The 18,298-nt window shown below is 39.9% G+C and overlaps 2 protein-coding genes and 1 long non-coding RNA gene across 6 annotated transcripts in view; 1 reads left to right on the top strand and 2 right to left on the bottom strand.

The window, feature by feature from the left end:
- Positions 1-4,026, bottom strand: part of LOC146485230 (uncharacterized) — a 46,175-nt gene extending 42,149 nt beyond the window's left edge. For all 4 annotated transcript variants that reach the window (XR_014863431.1, XR_014863430.1, XR_014863429.1 and 1 more), the window contains exons 1-4: positions 3,329-4,026; positions 2,437-2,690; positions 1,639-1,689; positions 326-460 (exon numbers count right to left, since the gene is read on the bottom strand). Coding sequence is in view for 1 of the 4 variants with exons in the window: in XM_085103603.1 (XP_084959729.1) it covers positions 326-460; positions 1,639-1,689; positions 2,437-2,690; positions 3,329-3,471 (583 nt within the window). In the remaining 3 variants the exon portion in view is untranslated. The remainder of the gene's footprint in view (positions 1-325; positions 461-1,638; positions 1,690-2,436; positions 2,691-3,328) is intronic.
- A 1,723-nt stretch (positions 4,027-5,749) lies between these two features.
- Positions 5,750-7,991, top strand: LOC146485229 (uncharacterized). The gene is made up of 2 exons (XR_014863439.1): positions 5,750-7,903; positions 7,937-7,991. It is a non-coding gene; the product is annotated as an uncharacterized LOC146485229 (long non-coding RNA).
- Positions 6,535-18,298, bottom strand: part of LOC146485227 (putative G-protein coupled receptor CG31760) — a 36,891-nt gene continuing 25,127 nt past the window's right edge. Inside the window, exons 8-10 of the mRNA XM_085103578.1 lie at positions 10,791-10,896; positions 10,408-10,551; positions 6,535-9,131 (exon numbers count right to left, since the gene is read on the bottom strand). Of these exons, the coding sequence (XP_084959704.1) occupies positions 8,895-9,131; positions 10,408-10,551; positions 10,791-10,896 (487 nt within the window). The 3' untranslated portion in view covers positions 6,535-8,894. The remainder of the gene's footprint in view (positions 9,132-10,407; positions 10,552-10,790; positions 10,897-18,298) is intronic.

The raw sequence follows: 18,298 nt of genomic DNA, 5'->3' as shown, positions 1-18,298 counted from the left end.
AAGGGTGGAAGAAAAAAGGGAAAAAGCAAGAACTGGAGGACTGAAGGAAGGAAGGAAGGAAGGAAGGAAGGAAGGAAGGAAGGAAGGAAGGAAGGAAGGAAGGAAGGAAGGAAGGAAGGAAGGAAAAAAGGAAGGAAGGAAGCAAGGAGGGAGGGAACGAAGGAAGCAAGGAAAGAAGGAAGGAAGGAAGGAAGAAAGGACGGAAGAGTTTTATTGGGGGGGGGGAGGAGAGAGGACGGGTGTAAAGATAGGACAAAATTTAATAGAGGACTTAATTACGTATACTTTTTTTGCACAAATTCGCTAAAGGAGGGAACTTTCTTACTTTTGATCCTCTCCTCTGCCCTCTCCTTTACTGCTTCTTTTGCTGTTGCACATTTTTCTTCAACCATTTCCTTGAAAGCTCTCATTATCGACCCAATAGCGGTCGCGAGCATCGTGGTAAGGTCAGGGTCCAAATCTGATGTGATACAAATTCATTTGAGACAAATTAGAGGTATTAGAAGAAAACAATAAAAGTCCATTGATTATCATGTGGTGGAGAAAAGGGATTCAGATAATTAAATTAATTAAACCGGAAGTATAAGGCGAAAACTTTCTAAAGGAAAGTGATAGAAGCTAGCGGGCTACCTCCCAAAAAATGTCTAGCTTGTTTACTATTCCTAGTGAGAAAACAAACAATACACTGAAAAAGATTTTAAAAGAATTTGGAAAAAAACAAAAAAAAAGTGGCTAAAACTGAACACAAAAGATGGATTTTGATTTCAAGGGAACAGAAAGAAAGTTTTTTGAAAAAAAAAAATAGACAGTACGATGAAAAGCAATAAATGCATATATTGGTCTTACATCTACTCTGAGACGATCAAAAATCAGTGCTGAGCGTTTTTATTGAAAACGCATACATTTGAAAACGTTCTTCATAGAGGGGACATTTGAACACGTGAGCCCTACCGTATAAGTGTGGACGGCAGAAACGGAGGCTTTGAAAACGCTGACGTCATTCAAATCCAGGATCGTGAGTGCGCCTTTTTGTCGCATGCGCAGATGACAGTTCAAGGTAACGTTTTCTTCGTTAGCGTATTAGCGTATTCCAGTGTTTTAACGGGGACAGGGGAAGAGGCTGCGAAACTGTTAGTTCGCACGTGAAACCTTTAATATATTGTCGGGATTAAACGAAACGTGCCGTTTGGAAATCCATAAGTGGGTCATATTCACTGCAGGTGATAATTGCTTCCCCGTAAAAATTAATGGTGTGTAATAACGCACTGTCTCCTTCCCTTTATTTCTTTCTTTCCGGTTCAAACCCCGAATCATGTGATAAAGTTCTGACTTTCGACATGTTTCGATTCTTGATAAAATTCCGAATTATTACGATTCAATTTAAATGACAGTTCATGACAGCAAGAAACTGTTCAGTTAAGATAAGATAAGCTGTACTATAAGCTCTAACTTTTCGGTCACTGGATGAAATCATGCTGTGTAAACATTCAAATGAACCACCCTTAACTTTGCACAGTACTTTTCTACTGTCGAGTTTGTTTAACCGCAAGTTTCAAAACAAAATAAGGGATTTTGTCCAGCTGGGAAATTACCAGATCTGAAGAGTAAATTATTAATTAAAGGGCTCTGTTATCTTACCTTGGAATTCTAGCTGCTCTTCTCTTTCTCTCTGTTCAATGTCTTTGCAAACTGCGTAAATAATACAGGTTAATTAATGACAATCAAACAGCTTTCGATTAACTTCAGTTCGTAGAAACGAAATTGCGTTTTGCTACTAATTCCAAGGAAGACTGAATTGGACGAAATTTCTTGCAAACCGTTTGACAATTTCAAGCACGTAGTTTTTGTTTGGGCATCAATCTTATCTTGATTATATCTTTGCTTCTTCGCGAATTCGTCGATGCTGAACAACTCGACACGCAGGTATGCATATAACAAAGTCAAGCTAACGAACAAAATTAGCAAGTCTGACGTAATGCAAACGAGGGTCGCTCATGGTCAAACCTTCGTCCCACCTACTATCAACGAATCACAGAAGCTTCCTGCTTTCTTTAATTTGAATTTAATTTGTTCTTGTTTTTGCTTACGGCAGCGCCACCAATATATCCATAACAACTTTGCTGATGTTTATCCTACGCACTTACGTATATCTAAAAAGAATACTCTACTCTACGCCTGCTTTGCTTGCTCTAGAATCAAGTCGTTCATTGGACAATTTGTACCTAACAGCGGTCAAAATTTTGGGTTGAAGACAGTGATGTGGTGCGTGCGAAACTGAAAATAAAACTTTGTCACAGTGCGAGCTACCCGAGATGTTATATTATAGTGACGCTCCAATTCGTTTAAACCCCATTAACTTTGGCAGTCAAGGGTCAATATTCGCACGTGAAGACTAAACGTAACGTAAAAACAAAATCAATAATGGCCCATACGTACCACAGCAGTAAAAATCCCCGCCATGGAAGTGATTAAACAGACGTTTCTGTTTCGTCCCCAGTGATTTCAGCGCATGCGCCAGAAACCAGTAAGCATGTTGTCCTCTTTTCCCGATTTCTGTTAAGAGTTCGGTTGCCTTTCTCTCTGCACTGTTGATGGGGTTACAGATCCGATTTTGATCCGCTTCGTCAAAAATCCGGAAGGACCGCAAGTATCTGCAGATTTTGTGGACCTCATCATCGTGCGTGATATTCCTACATGTCGGTATACCAAGCGTCGATAGAGAAATTACTCAAATGATCTTTTCAGCGATTAAGTTGGAAAGGTGGAAACGCTTAAACGTGATTACAGTCTGGCTTGCAAATTAAAGTAAAACATTACCCAAAGGAAGTATGGCGCAACTGCTTTAAGTAAAAGGGTCAATTTCGTTCAAGGACTCGATATATAGGAATTTTTTTATTTATTTCATCATTAAGTGTACATTAAATTAATAACAACATTAAATGTATAAATACAAAGAAATGCAACTTCTTTTACTAAATACACTGGATCGCATTAGGCGAAAGTTAATCGAAGCGCGCAGAGTAAGACAAGAAGAAGATATACAATATATTAAAAAAACACTAAAAGAAATAAGGAAGTAGAATATCGAATATAGTTAGAGTTGCCTTTCGAAGCAAACTTGTATACCTAATCTTGTAGCTAATATAAAGTACCGAAAGGGAAGAAACTGCGCAGTAGGGCTTCGCTTAAGAATCACACTTAATGATAGGTACGTAAACATTGCTCTCAGTTCCAAAGTGAAAACCGGAGTCAACTTTGTTCTTAAATTAAGTCTTGTAAAAACACAACCCATTGAAGACAATATACTGCAGGAATGAAAAAAAAATACCTTGTAAAAATGTTCAGAAACTCGTCTAGAGAACCGTGTTCCAACGTATTTCCAAATCTTGCGATGATCTTTTTTTCACTCGAAGAATTTGCTTGTTCAAGAAACGTTAAACAATCTTCAGGCTGAGAATGCTTCGTCGTCATTTCTGTTGCGTTTTCAAGAAATCTCTACCGACGACGAGATCCTTCGTCTTTGCTTGCTCTCGTGAAATAATCATCGAACTGCGCAGCAAAAAAGCTATATATTTTGTGATGCATTAAAAAAAGGTAAACAGGAAGTTGATATTTGTAAATGGGGGCTGGTCAGGGATCATTGAGTTTGAAAGATTTCGATCCTACCTGTCAATCCATCATTCAGAGATAAAAACTATATTGAAGGGTACTGCCTTCGAAAGCGACAAAACAGATTTTTAAACCAGTCATGTTTAGATTTTCGAACGATGCAGTTTTCGACCCGCATAAAGAGTAATTAAAATGTTTACTCATGTCGTGCCAAGAATTCTTAACCGTACAAAACATTAGTGAATAGTAGTTTTGTGGTTGGCCCACTAACTGGTTATGGGTTGTTGAACTTTAAAGAGCTGGATTACGCTCGATGGGGTAGCTATAGTACAAAATCAAAACAGAAACCTTATTGTTGGAGGGGGTGGAGATGACGTCTCAATATCCCATGGGTTGACGTCATCAAAAATAAATAGTTCAAAAATAGTGTCTGGGGACAAAATTCATACAGACTTTCAAAATAAACCAATGAATTTCTTCCTCGTTTCTATTGCTTGAAGTTTCTAGCACGCGCATGCGCAAATCTCGTTTCATGCGTTATGGGATGCAGACATTCCTGCAAATTGTTTTTACGTTTCCGGCTGGGTCCAAACGCGCGCACGTTGCGGCCTTATGACCCACGGAAGGTGAAAAGAATGTGTGACAGAGTGAGTAAAGCGTGACCAAGCGCACACACCTTTTTTGAATAGCGTTAATATCGAGTGAGGATCACCTTCAATTCCTTGGTGCTGACTGAAAGGAACATGCCAAGGTTGCTTTAGTTGCCATAAGAGTCTGTCCACCAAAACAGGGTCGTAACGAGGTATATGGGATCCGGTATCCAAGGCAGAAAATAAGATGGGATCAAGGATTACAGGCCCGCGGGATCTGGGATCACAAGCCGTGCGATCGGGATCAGTGGTGCTGTGAGGGCCAGGGATCATGGATCAAGTTTTACTACAGAAAGTCAAATATCATAAAATAGATTACACTTGATTGGGCTGCTATAGTACAAAATCAAAACAGAAACTTTATTTTAAATCGAGTCAGCATTATTTTTACTAAGTGGAAACTCGTAACAACTTTAACTGTCGTAGAATCAAGCTATCGATATCTTTCTCAGAATTGCGTGGCCGTGGATTTATAGTATTAAAGACCGTTGGCTAACTACATTACAATGTTTTCAATGCGTAAATATTTTTTTCGCTGTATTGGCCCTTGTCTCAGTTTCCAAGGTTACACAACAAGGTACTCCATTCCTGCCTGCTTTGTGAATTTGTGTTGTTGAGCTAAGTTTATCATTCTAGAAAAATTATCTTAAAACGAAAACTGTATTCAATAGGACGAACGAGCATAGTTAAAAAGCTCGGTTAATCACGCTCTCATTCAGTGTGGTGTAATAATTAACCTAATGATCAAGACGTCACCAGCGGGGGTCTGGAAAATTCGCACAGGAAAAAATATAATCAACCTTTTAAAGAAATCGAGTTCTAAATTAGGAAACTGGAACCCGTCGGACTCCGGTGATGTGGTCTAATGGTTCTAACTTTCTAATTGGATTGGCAATATCACGTCTTAGGTTTGTTTACAGTTGCGTTAGTAACTCTTTATACAGCTGTTTGCTTTGGTTTCCTCCTTTGAGTAAAAAATTTACTTGAATATTCATGAAACATATATTTGAACTGGCGGTGAAAGATTAAATAGAAGAAAGACCCTCGCAGTTTTGAATAGGAAGCCTGAAAAAATTCAGGCTTGAACGGGATTCGAACTGGCCCACGCAGTCATTTTTAGGGGACTCGGGGAAGAGGTAATACGTGTCCCCTAAAAACGACTGCGGGGAAGGCTAGATTTGAACCCATGAAATCATGGGTTCAAATATCGTTTTGAAGAGTGAGCTACTTAGACGAAAACGTCTCGAATAGGAGTAATGGACCCTTCTGTTCTCCAAAATGGCGGCCGAAAATTCAAATAAGTTTAAATTAAAAACGTATACCAGTACTAGAAAGAGTACCTTTTCTTTAGTAACCTTGCAAAGTTTCAGCATATCAGGTGTGATATCAGCTGAGAAAATGTAAGTTGAAAAATGAAAAATTTACAGACGTTTGTATGACTGGGGGTATACCCCCAGTCATACAAACGTCTGTAAATTTGTCAAATTTCATCTTACATTTCTTAAGCTGATATAACACCTTATATGCGGAAACTTTGCAAGGTTACCAAAGTAAAGGTGCCCTTTCCAGGGCTGGTTTCAGTTTTTCATTCAGTTCAATTTTAACTCATTCAAATCTGTTGCCGCCATTTTGGTGAAGAGTCTATTGAAAGTCAATAAGAGGGGTACCATGCAACTTAATGTTAAAAAGTAAGCTAAATTCGCGTTAGTCGCAGAATTTGAAACGTGTATGCATGCGTAGGGACTTTATCCGATCACCGTATGGGGACGAAATTCATACAGACTTTCAAAATAAACAAATGAATTCCTTCCGTGTTACTTAATTCTCACCTCGTTTCTAAATTTGGAAGCAGGAAAGTCTATGGATGAAAGTGGTCTGATCGTCTTCGATTGCCTATTGGTTGATAGCGGTCACGTGAATATTGTTTTAAGTTCTAGCACGCGCTTGCGCAAAATCTGATTTCAAGCGTTATGGAATGCAGACATTTCCGCAAATTGTTTCTACGTTTCCGGCTGGGACCAAACGCGCGCACGTTGCGGCCCTATGACCCACGGAAGGTGAAAAGAATGTGTGACTGAGTGAGTAATGCGTTCATGGAGCTTGTATGCGTGACCAAGCACGCACACCCTTTTTGGATAGCGTTGATATCGAGTGAGGTCCATCTTCAATTCCTTGGTGCTGAGTAAAAGGAACGGAGCAAGGTTGCTTTAGTTGGCATGAGCGTTTGTCCATAAATACACGATCAATAGACAGAAAGACTAAACTTCAACAGAAATCAAACGCTAATCGATTTTATTTTACATTGTACAACTAATTACAGAGGACGTAACAAAAGCTTCTCTCAAGCCTGCTCGTAACACCAGTCACGGGTCAAAACTTGAAGAGTTGTTGGCTAACTGCATTATCTACAGTCAAAATCACTTACTTAACTTTTTCCAAGTTAATCGGCATAAACCTCAAGGACGATAGACAGATTGTTTTGATATTCTACGACGACATGCTCGACTGAGACAAATAGAAACCGCGTTCAGCAATTTCGATCGGTTTGCGCGTGCGTTTATGCAGCCAATAATTCTTAGTCTACAGCCTGCAACCTTGTGACCAGCGATCAGATTTCCAACGCATAAACCGGCAAATTAAGAAACATTTTTGCCAAGAAAAATTGTTTCCCAAAAAATTCCCAGTTTCCGCTCACACTGGGGAAAGACAAAAAAAAGGCAAAAACTCAAAAACAGACGCAAGCAACGTTTGCCTGCATGTGTGCCAACGAGAAAACATTAAGGGAACGATATTTCCGCAACAGTGACCCGTCGTTGGCCGCCGGGGACCTATATAACGTATCAAATCCCTCGACTTGGAACTGGCCTATCATTAACTTTACAGCTTCCTAAATTCATTCTTGTGGGACTATTTCTCTAAGGGCTGTTTACATGGAGGGAGGAAGAACCTGGCCCTAGGAGGAAGACCAAAATTTCTACATGTAAACCAAACAAAAAGTTGTTTCGCCTTCTAGGGTTTTCCTTCCTCCAGCCACTAAGTCTTAGACAATCTCCTTCAAAATTCATTACTGTCAAAATGTGTTCTTTTGCGGGAAAGTTTTGGCTCGAAAACCTGCACCGGCGCCAAAAAGTAAACCTGAATTGGGATGATTCTTAGGCGTTTCTAGTATTCTGTTATCCGCCAGACTCCGATTAGCATAGCAAAAACCTAAATAGAGAGAAATTACTCAAATCCATGATAAAGACACGAAATAATAAAAGAACAAGGAATTTAAAGAAGCAGCCACAGAAATCTGTAAACAACTATTAGGTACACTAACCTTTACCCATCCCGGCATCAAATCGCCAATGTGTACAAATTATTTTCCTCCCCATGTCCGATCCACCTATGAATGTGTGTTCCACTATCTCGTGCAAGTTTGAGAAGGTATGACCAGCTTGAATTATACGAGACACGAAATCAACGTTCATGTAATGATTTCACGAGGCTACAGCAGAGTGAAAGGAACATGACTACTTCCCCTGGAAAGAAGATGCCCTGTATGAATTCAACTGACTAGAACATAAATTTTTCCCCTGGATAGGGGGTGAAATCGATGATGATGGCGGTGAAATCTAAAAATCCTTCGTCTGAGATCGTAAAATGTTAGCTGAACGCGTTAACTGAAATCTAAGGAGCCTGGATTACCCGTTGTTTGAGTTGAAAAAAAGAAAGAAAGAAAAGAAAAAGAATTCCACGGAGATCAGATTTAAACTGAAGAAGAAGGGAATTAATTACAAATTGCCATTGTTGTTTTCATGGCGGGAAAAAAACCCCGTGAAATTCAAACTTCGCTATTTCGTCGAGTTTGAAGCAGATATCTTCTAGATTTCACAATGTTTTTGTTCGTTTAATTCCGGATCTAACTAGGAATTTTTATACTACTGTTGTACCTAGTCTCGCCACACATGCAGCTCATAGCCAAGTCGGATCTGGTTCAGGGGTGGCGGAAGGGGATTGGACAGTAAGCCATGCTGACTCCTTCCCCATGCCCCATACGGTTCATAGTCAATCATAGCAGGGTCGGATCGGGTCCGGGAGTGGGGGAAGGCTCCGCCAGGGGACGAGGAAGACCAGCAGAAAAAAAAATTCAGCGAACAGAGCAAGCCCTGCGAACCACTTCCTCATTCCCCGTACGGTTCATTTCACTTGCTAATCTTTCTTGGTCCTTACTCACCACTAGGAATTCAAGTTCAGGGTTTACAGGGCCTTGGGCATGTCACTACCCAAGTTTCCGTCAAGTTACCCCGTACTCCCCCCCCCCCCCCCCCACCTTACCTCCTCCATGGCTATGAGTTCGTGTTTAGCGAAATCGAGTGGATAATTTTTGTTATTAAAAACTGGATCATTCTATAATGCAATTCCAGAGATTTGATCGACCATTAAATTGACTTCTGGTTGTCCTTGCAAAGCGAAATCAGCAAGATCTATCAATATTTCCATGATTGTTTTTAATAAAATAAGTATCCCTCTCGCGCATGTTGGATATGAGATGATAGATAACCAACTCCGTTGGCTATCTATGATCTCATATCCAACGCGCGCTCGTGGAATAATTGTTGAATATTCCTTCAAGGTGCTCCATGGAATCGTCCGTCAAACGAAGTCGCTGACAAGCTCAGCTGCAGCTGAGTACCTCTGTTGTCGCCTTTCTTTTCCAGAGTTCACCAAGCATACTGTGCTACTGTTGTTATTAGGGGTGGATGAGCTAAGCAGTGAGGGAGTAGAGCCGCCAAACAGAATAGAACAGGAGCGACCCAGGTGTCTGTTTCCCGCCTCCATGTTCGCTGTTTTCATTTGTTGTAACTGACCGTATAATTTTCGTATTTCCTCCTGGAAAAATGACAAACGAAAAAATTGTAGGGATCATACCATTTTCATTTCCAAGTAAAGTATTGAAAGAAATCAAAGGGATATTTAAGTTTTTATCTACTGAATCACCTCGCAAAGCACAATGCATAGTTACAAATTGTTCTTCCCGCGTACAGGCGTGTCCTTTTACTTGTACTCGCCACAGGACTCAGGTTTTAATTTCACGAAAGAAAAAAAGCAAAAGACCTTAAATAGGCAGATTAGAATCTCAATCTCCTTTTCACTTGAATTTGTGAATAAAGGGCTATTAACAATCAGCGACAGTAGTAAAAGAAACAATTATGGAAAAAAGAGAGCTGGGTAGTGCCATCCCCTCCCCCAACAACGTGGCGAGATTGGTTAGGATATGGGGGAATATCTTCGGGTATAACGGAATGCAAAATGCTCAAATGTACAGGAGTCTATGACAACAGGTATAAGTGCTATCGTGATCCCGCCTGCCCACTCATCCACCCACCCGACCCATGAACAATGTGAACAGGCTAGACCACAACACAAGGGGCTAGCATCCCCTTCTTTTTTGCAACAGTGGCCATTTTCATAATAGAAGACAGACAGTGAGCGGATAACGTTTTGAAGGAACAAGTAGCTAACAATATATATATCGTGTTCTAAGAATATAAGACAGAAAACGAACGCGGACAGCTATTTAGACGGGACAGCCGGCACGAACTTGGACGTTCACACTACAACGATTTGTCGTCTGCGATGGCTTGTTCGTCCAGAAACGTTTGTCCACTGTCTGTCTTCAGTGTGGAAACGGCCATGGCCCTGAAGTAGCTGGCACTGGTTTCCATCATTCTCCATGCAGCACTTATACTTTCACGGATTACTACTACCACTCTTTATCAGTTTATACAACAATTATAATACTTAACAAATGCTTGAACATTGGCGAATAAGTTATTGCAGTTTTCTTAACATAATAGGTAACCATAGCAACAGTTTCAACCGTTAATTTTACCTTTGAAAGGTTATAACTAAAAACGAGCTCAGTGACCCCCCATTTTTATTGTAGAACTGTAATCAGCGTATTTAGATACAACGTTTTGCAGAGTTAAAAACATTCTAGGAAAGAGGTTTGGAGCCACCTTAAATTTTCGAAAATTTAAGGTGGCTCTTTTACATGCGAAACCGTGTCCATCCCGTTTTCACACAAAGACGCCTTGTCGGTCTGACGCCATTAGCTAAACTGAGACAAGGTGTACAGCCATTGTGACTTAGGAAGTAAACCTACCTTAAGATCCTCATTTTCTTGGCTCAAGTTCACGGTCCCTTCTGAGGCTCCGGCAGCTGCCATGTTAAGGGCAGCCCCCTTTATGGACGCAATCCGGCCACTCGTATCAAACACATCTCCACGTCCCTTAATTACACGAAATATCTGAATATCAAAAGCGTGAGAAGAAAGTAAGATTGATCTCTCGACTGGTCCTTAACATTAACATTTTCGCGTCAATAAAAGTCATATTTATATTCTCTCAATCTCGTACCCAGGTTCCTCAGGTACTTTTCCCAGAGGAGGGTTACCGGGAAACCAACCGCTGACCAAAGAGCCTGAGGGTTCTGGGTGCGAGATAGGTATTCACTTTGAAGCGTTGAAAACGAGAAAGAGGTGCATACCTTTGGTACAAAAACGAGCCCTAGTAGAACAGAGACAGTAAGCTGCACCCTAAAGAATTCGAGCAGGTATATCATGTCAGGTCCTGCGAGGTCCCCAATAAAAAGTCTGTAAAGAGAGTGAAGGTACCAAATTAAAATGAAACTAATAATATTATGGTCTAGGAATGTTTGGTTTATCAACAGAGTTGATAACTAAAGGTAAATTGGCCACCGGAAAGAGATTCGAGTGCTGATGTTTCGAGCGTTAACCCTTCGTCAGAGCGAATCCACTCTCTTTACTGTGGCCAATTTACCTTCAGTTATCAACTCAGTTTATAAACCAATCATTCGTTTCTACTCCCCACCGATACGGCACCAGTTTCTTTAGAAACTAAACCCCTTATCCAAAAAGTCTGGTCTAGCTTTCTTAAGGACGGTGCCTACTTTTGTTACTGCGCATACGTTCTGCGCAGCTCAAGATACTCGGGTTTCCTATGGGTGGTGCCTACTAATACAGGGATATTGCAATTTGAGCGGTTTAAAATCATGCAGAGAAAGCAGAACTTAGCAAGCGCTCTAGGTATCCAAAAAGAAAATTGGGGCTAACCATCCATTTTTCAGAGATAATTAATCTTCAATTTGGGAAAAAATGCCATACATTGCCGTTGTATTTTAGCGCTTTTTTGAATTATTGTTGCTTAACTATCTCCAAAAAATGCGTGGTTACCCCCAATTTTCTTTCTTGATTCCAATAACCCTTGCTAAGATCTGCTTTTCCCGCATGGTCATAAACCGCGCAAAAATACCTCTGTATTAGTAGGCACCATCCTCAAGATAGTACTGTTCAGGGCACATACGCTAAAAATACTAGAAAAAAAAATCCTGTTTCTGTTTACTTAATAAATGAAGCTTGTTGCATTACAACCAGTGTGATGCTCCATATATCAAGTCTATTGTGAGGTTCTGTCGTCTAGTCTATCTTGTAGTTGTTCAGTACAAAAGTTCATATCGCTGTCAGTCTGTAGACCCTATGCATAAATGGCTGACATTTTAAATATTCTTTTGTTTGCATTCAAATTGGTCCTACTAATCTCGTTCTTAAATTCAAAAATGAAAAGTATATTTTAACTTGAGCGAGGCTTACGTGTAAAGGTCTATTTTGAATGCAGACAAAAGAATATTAAAATGTCATCCATTTTTGCATGAGGTCTATTGTGTTATCTACGGGGTAACTTGGGACCTGGCGGAAGTGGCTCACCACCCGAATGTTGAAAGCGGAGAAAAGATTACTGGCGATAAGTAAAGATTACGGTCGTAAAAATTCCGAATATAATCTCCTTCTCCTCCCTCCCAAACTTTGACGATAAACTCCTTCCGATTATAAGGCCTCCCGGGAATTCGTCGATGGGCTGTTAAGGTTAATTTTGGATGCTGCTAGCTTTGTGTTCCAGGCTGTTTTTACCGTCACAAACCCAACCAAGTTTGAAACACAAAATTCACTCTAACGATAAGTCCTAGCACAAAATAGCCCCTAAAAAGTCCTTTAAACGAAATCAAACCATAACACCGGGGCTTTTATTCGATTATTACGGTACTGTGAGAGAAAGCACAGCCGATCAACTGAAAAGACGAACGCCCAGTTGCATAAAGTATCTTAAGTTAAGAGGTTGTTCTTCATCCATTCTCTGCCTTCTGACGGGTTTTCTGGAAGGTTATATTAGACAACTTTGCTAAACGCGGTTTACTGAGGTCGGGCTGGAAGAGAGGGGGTGGAGGCTCCCAGCCTCGTTCCCAGGGGATGGGAAGAGGAGAGACCATGGGAACAGAAACGAGGTTGGGAGGTACACTAGAAGAACAAACCGAGGAAAGCCTTCGGAAGGCAGAGAACGATTGCAGAAAATCCCTCTTACGTTACAGGGGAAGTATCACGGGAATTTGGTGCTATGTCAAAAACTTCAAAATGTTTTTTTTTTTTTTTTAATCAACAAAAACCTAAAGGTATTGCTTACTTGTTGTAAATTAACACCCCAGTGTACTAAGACTATCGATGAGTGTCTCTGTCCACAGATGGACTTGGTTAGAATGGACTGCAACTTAAAAAAAAGTGAACTTAACTGTTTTCAAGTTCTCCCGTTTTCGTTCCCAAAATACACTAGAACAGGTCATGGAGTGGTTCCTTTCAAGAATTCAGTTTTTTTTAACTATTTTGAAGGTGTTGTCACACCATTTTTACGATAAAACGTCAAAATGCCCGTGATACTTCCCCTTTAAGATGCATTATGCAACCGGGCCCAGGGCCGTTTATCATTTTGTCGTCAAAGCCCTGAATTTTCTGCTGAAAATTTTAAATGGTACAGCTTAACTCGAGGGAAAACGCTTCTGAAAAGATGGAAATCTACAGACATATTCCTCTTTTTCCATTGCTACCGAAATGGCCGGAAAAATCCTGTACCACTTGCCAAAAGAGACGCTCGCCCAACGTCGACTAGGGTATTTTCCCGCGCTTTTCGATGATTCTAGATGCATGCATTTTAGAAGTGCAATAATAAGTTCGATTGTTTAGTGTATGAAATGTTGCTAATTAGGAGATTGACATCATCCCTTAATGGCTCAATTCGAGCCAATCTATTTGCATGACAGTGCATACTATCTTATTATGTTAATCTTCAGGGAATTATTTCCAACAGTTTATTCTAATCATTTTGAACATGAAAAAGAACCGAAAATTTCTTTTTTTTTTTTTTCCATGACAAATGATAACGTAACTTGCGTTTGAGTTTAAACGGCATCGGACTAGCGAGCCGCACTGACGCGGAAAGCGCGTATCAATGGCAGCGTTCAATTCCGACAGGTTTTTGTTTTTTTCGTGTACATGGAAAACGCTTCAGTTCTCTCGACCAGTCCTTTTCATTTCTTCCCTTACTTGTTTTTTTTTTTTCAAAGATATGAACTATTTTCCGCCTCTGTTTTCCAGAAATGTCCAGAGAGCCCCAAACAGGGTGTACAGGCAAATGAAAGCGTCTTTACGGACATGGATATGATAGCAATTAACTAAGCCATAAGACCTATATTTGAATTCAGCTTCTGTAAACAGCCAGGTTCTCATAACAGCAGATGCACGGAACAAGCAAGAACCTTTTGCCAGTTCGTTGTACTAATGCGACTCTGTTAAATGTTCTAGACAGTCTGCATAAGCGCTTCCTCCCGCGAATTTTTAAGGAAAATATCTGCAGTCTAGTGACATGTACCCCATAATCGACCTCTGACACATTAAGCTCGTACTTCGATACCGTGACTGCCAACCGTAAAACAGCCATCATTTTACCGGCAACTTGGCGAGTATTTCGAATCTTAGCCGACAGCTGAGTGACAGCACTCAAGGAGCTCAATATCCCCTTGGGCCAAGGACAATGAAGAGCAATGACGTAAGCTTTGACGCACGTTGCTGTTAATGGGAGGACGGTTTGACGCAGGTATGGAAAATTTGAACAAATAAAAGTTAATTTAAAACCACAATTTTCTGCTTCTGACGTCTTTCGGTGGAAATTGGAGCGAGAATTGCGGAGTTGGGCACGCACACGACACATGGTAGCTGCATGGTGCTAACAGAACCTTGAGGCTTAAGTAAAGCCATTTGCAGTTAACTTTTGAATCTGTTAATAAAATCCTACGGTTTCACCATTCGGGTGAAATGCTTTTCTGACAATTGCTAATTCCTTTCACTACGAAGTGGTAATGACCTTGAAGCCATTAGATAAACTCCTTATCACATGTGTTATCTCAATTTAAACACTGGGTAGTACCTCCCAGTTGTCAGTACTGTTTATCAGTCATGCTGTAAAACTCTCAACTGCTCTTGTCATGTTATTGTCCTTCCTGAACTCTTCAATTTTCTAGTAAAAAAAATTACTAAAAATGGTAATTTTCAATCTTATTCAAATATTATGGTGGACGGTAATTTCCTGCTGCCGGTCCATTTTTATGGAATACTTTCCCAGATGTTATCAGAAGCTGGGAGTCTGTAACCCATTTTAATTCTAAACTGCAAACGCGTGTTTTCAAGAAAGTATTTGGTGGTCTTTAACGGACGTGTGAAATGAAAATGAATAGGAAATCTTTTGAGCAGTGCGTTTTTGCTGAGTTTTTAGGATAGTATTATTTTTTATTTTGTGTTTTTCTTATTGTATAAGAGTCGCCAGAATTAGCTGAATAACTACAACAGCTTGCCCAAGAGGTGAATTAAAAGTAATTTTCAAATCCTTTAACGACGGAAGATATAACTCGTCACAAATGAATCATCATTATTCGGCACATGCATACATCTTCCGCGCCAGTTTGTCGGGGGTTAAAACTTGAGGCAACTAATAAAACAATACCGGGGTTGTTATTAGTAACGCACTGAAATGTTTCTAGAAATGCTTGATAATATAAAGGTATTTGTTATCGTACATTTTTATGCCTTGAGAAAAAAATAAAGAACCACGCGATAATTAAAGGCAACTCACCAAGGCTTCTACATATCAGTAATATTTTTAATTTATTTAAATACTCCGGATCGTTCTATTATTTTTAAGCCTAAGGGAAAATAGCTTTTTGAGAGGAACAAATTGTTGGGCAACCAAAAAAAATAAAATATTGCTCAATATTTTTGGACAGTCACAGTTCTGCTGCTCTGTAGCAGGTAGAACCCAGAAAAATCAAACCCCTGCTAACTCGAAATATTTTTATCTCTTGGGAGTTCGAGTTATCGGGGGTTCTACTGGGCTTTTACGGGGTTCTTTTATCCGTTGGGAGTTCGAGTTAGCAGGGGTTCTACTGGGCTTCTACGGGGTTCTTTTATCCCTTGGGAGTTCGAGTCAACGGGGTTCTTCTGTAATTCAAACAATTCCCCAAAATATGTTTTCAAAAATAACGTAACGCTTTCACACTAGCGCAGACGGTCTTTGACTACATTCATCCACACTTTCAGAGCATAAAACGCCTTGTACAGTGTATAAAAGGGTGTTAGTAACACCTCGAACAGCGCAATTTACGGTGGCACCGCGCTAAACTGCTTTCATTTTAATGGTCAGATGTTCAGTCAAACTTATCTACTGACTGAAAAGTTTGAATCACCTTGCGCAGAAAAAGTAAAAGAAAAACGCAATTGAGGATTTCATCAACAGAATTCAAATATACGAGAAACAGTTTGAACAACACATAAAATGATTGTCTTGCACCAAACGAAAGTACTGTTCAGTAGCATTCGTTTCAATGACCAATCATGAGGAACACAAAAGTTAGGACACCTTTTATAGCACAATAAACAGCACCACACTCAGGAAAGCCATTCTCAGTGGTTGTCGTTTGTTTAGTCACATTTGAGGATTTCATCCACAGACACAAAAGTGAAAACCACATGTGAAATATTGATCAAAGGTGTTACTGGCCCGGGTTTAAGTAATATACAAAGCAAAGAAAGTTAACATTGTATTTCGGGAGCTCATCAGTTGAAAATACCTCTAATTTAGTCCGGTTTATTCATTCGACCGTGTTGAACGTTTCGCCACGTTTCGTTGAGATAAAATTATAAAGAAAATAATTTATAAGTGGGGATCACCAAAATAATATTTTCATGCTACTTTAATTTTTTATCCTTTTTGAATACCACCTGCAATACAACTGACAAATACACCTTTTGTAATTTCAAATATTATAATGATTTTTAAGCAACGAAAATTTATAAGTCGGCATCACCAAAATAACATTTTAATTCATGCTACTTTAATTTTTTATCGCTTTAATATACCACCTGTAATATCACTGACAAAACACCTCCAGTAATTTTTAATATTATAGTGGTTATTAAGCAATGATGTCAACACGATGACGCAAAACAAAGATAAACAAAAATTAGCTGAAACAATTTAAGACCATCAAAATAATGTTGGAATATACCCCCATTGTGAATTCATTTTCCCGGGAATTTCTGAACAAACACAGCTTTACCTTTTCAAGTATAGAACTTTGTCATGTTGAGTCTCAGGAGAATAAAAAGCTTTGTTTTTGCACGGCAAGCCTCGCACTGAATTCGCGTCTGGGCGAGGCTTGTCGTGCGAAAACAAAGCGTTTTTTTTCTTCTGAGACTCAAAATGGCCCTGCGTGACAAGTCTATAGCTTCATAATTGAAGCCAATTTTAACGTCAGAAACCGACACCCCGTCTCGTAGCCAGAATTGTGTCCATAAGGCGCTACGAAATTAGCGCTGGAGATTTGGATATTAACGATAAATGTTGTATAAAAAACTGTGATGAGTGAAACGTTTTTACGGCCCGTACAGACCATAAAATGGTTATTCGGTCTGTATACGATACGAAAATTGTATTTCATCAGTGAAGCTGAGAATCTTTCCTCGCTTTACTGAAGAGGGTAAGAGATGAGTAAAACTGCATTCGTTTATTCAAATAAGCAGTATGAATACGGGTGAAATAAACCGGCTTTTGTCTATACAGTCTAATAAACCCCGACGTATCTAATCGAAAAAAATCGAACACTTATCGTTCGATTGGGTTCGGTTATCGAACAAAATCGAACATCCATTTTGCCGTGAGTTCGGTTATCGAAGCAATCGAACGCAATCGAACTCAATCCGATTCGATTTTGTTCGGAATCCATCTCTTCACGCCCGAAAATAAGTCACATTATTTCCATTGCGCATATGCCACACATTGACATTCCAATCCTAGCAGTATGCAGGATGTTTGTCCCAAGAACCGAGTTTAATGGCCTTAGCTCCCACGATTCTCCTATAGCTCAGTGGTAGAGTATCCGAACTGGTAATCGGGAAAGCTAGCAGTAATTCGACCTTCAGTCAAAATGTCCCCCCCCCCCCCCCCCCCCCACCACGTGATGCCATCGACGGCGCGCCGGACGAAAGATCCGCAAAATATACACCACTTTGATCCTTTTTTGGTTTTCATAACTCCGTTTTTATCAGACAAACAGGAGTTTGGTAATCGAATGTTCGATTGAGTACGATTGTCGACCGTTCGGTAATCGAACGTTCGATTATGTTCGATTGACTTAATGTTACTGCGTGAGTTCGATTACTGAACGTTCGATTGGATACGCCGGGAATAAAACAAATACCGAGAGTTGGCTGAAATAATATCTTGTACGCAGTACTTAAAGCCGTGAAAGCATGGCTCAGGAAGCTTGATACCACGTTATAGAGCAAATAATGTTCTTTGATAGGTTCCTGGTCTCACGTGCGCGTTGATATACTAAAACAGACGGTGCCTACTTTTGCGCGTTTTATGACTATGTGGAAAATGCATATCTTATCAAGAGATTTTGAATCCAAAAGGGAAATTAGAGGCAACCATTGATTTTTCCAGAGGCGTTAAAATACATGGGATGCGTGGTTACCCCAAATTTTCTTTTTGGACTTTAAACAACCCCTGCTAAGATCTTACTTTTCTCACATAGTCAGTAACCACGTAAAAATATATCATTGAATTAGGAGGTACCGTACTTAAGAACATCAGTGA

Source organism: Pavona decussata, unplaced genomic scaffold, assembly GCF_977016875.1.
Source record: "Pavona decussata unplaced genomic scaffold, jaPavDecu1.1 SCAFFOLD_27, whole genome shotgun sequence".
NCBI classification, from domain to species: Eukaryota; Metazoa; Cnidaria; class Anthozoa; order Scleractinia; family Agariciidae; genus Pavona; species Pavona decussata.
This window is presented reverse-complemented; position numbering and strand designations above follow the sequence as displayed.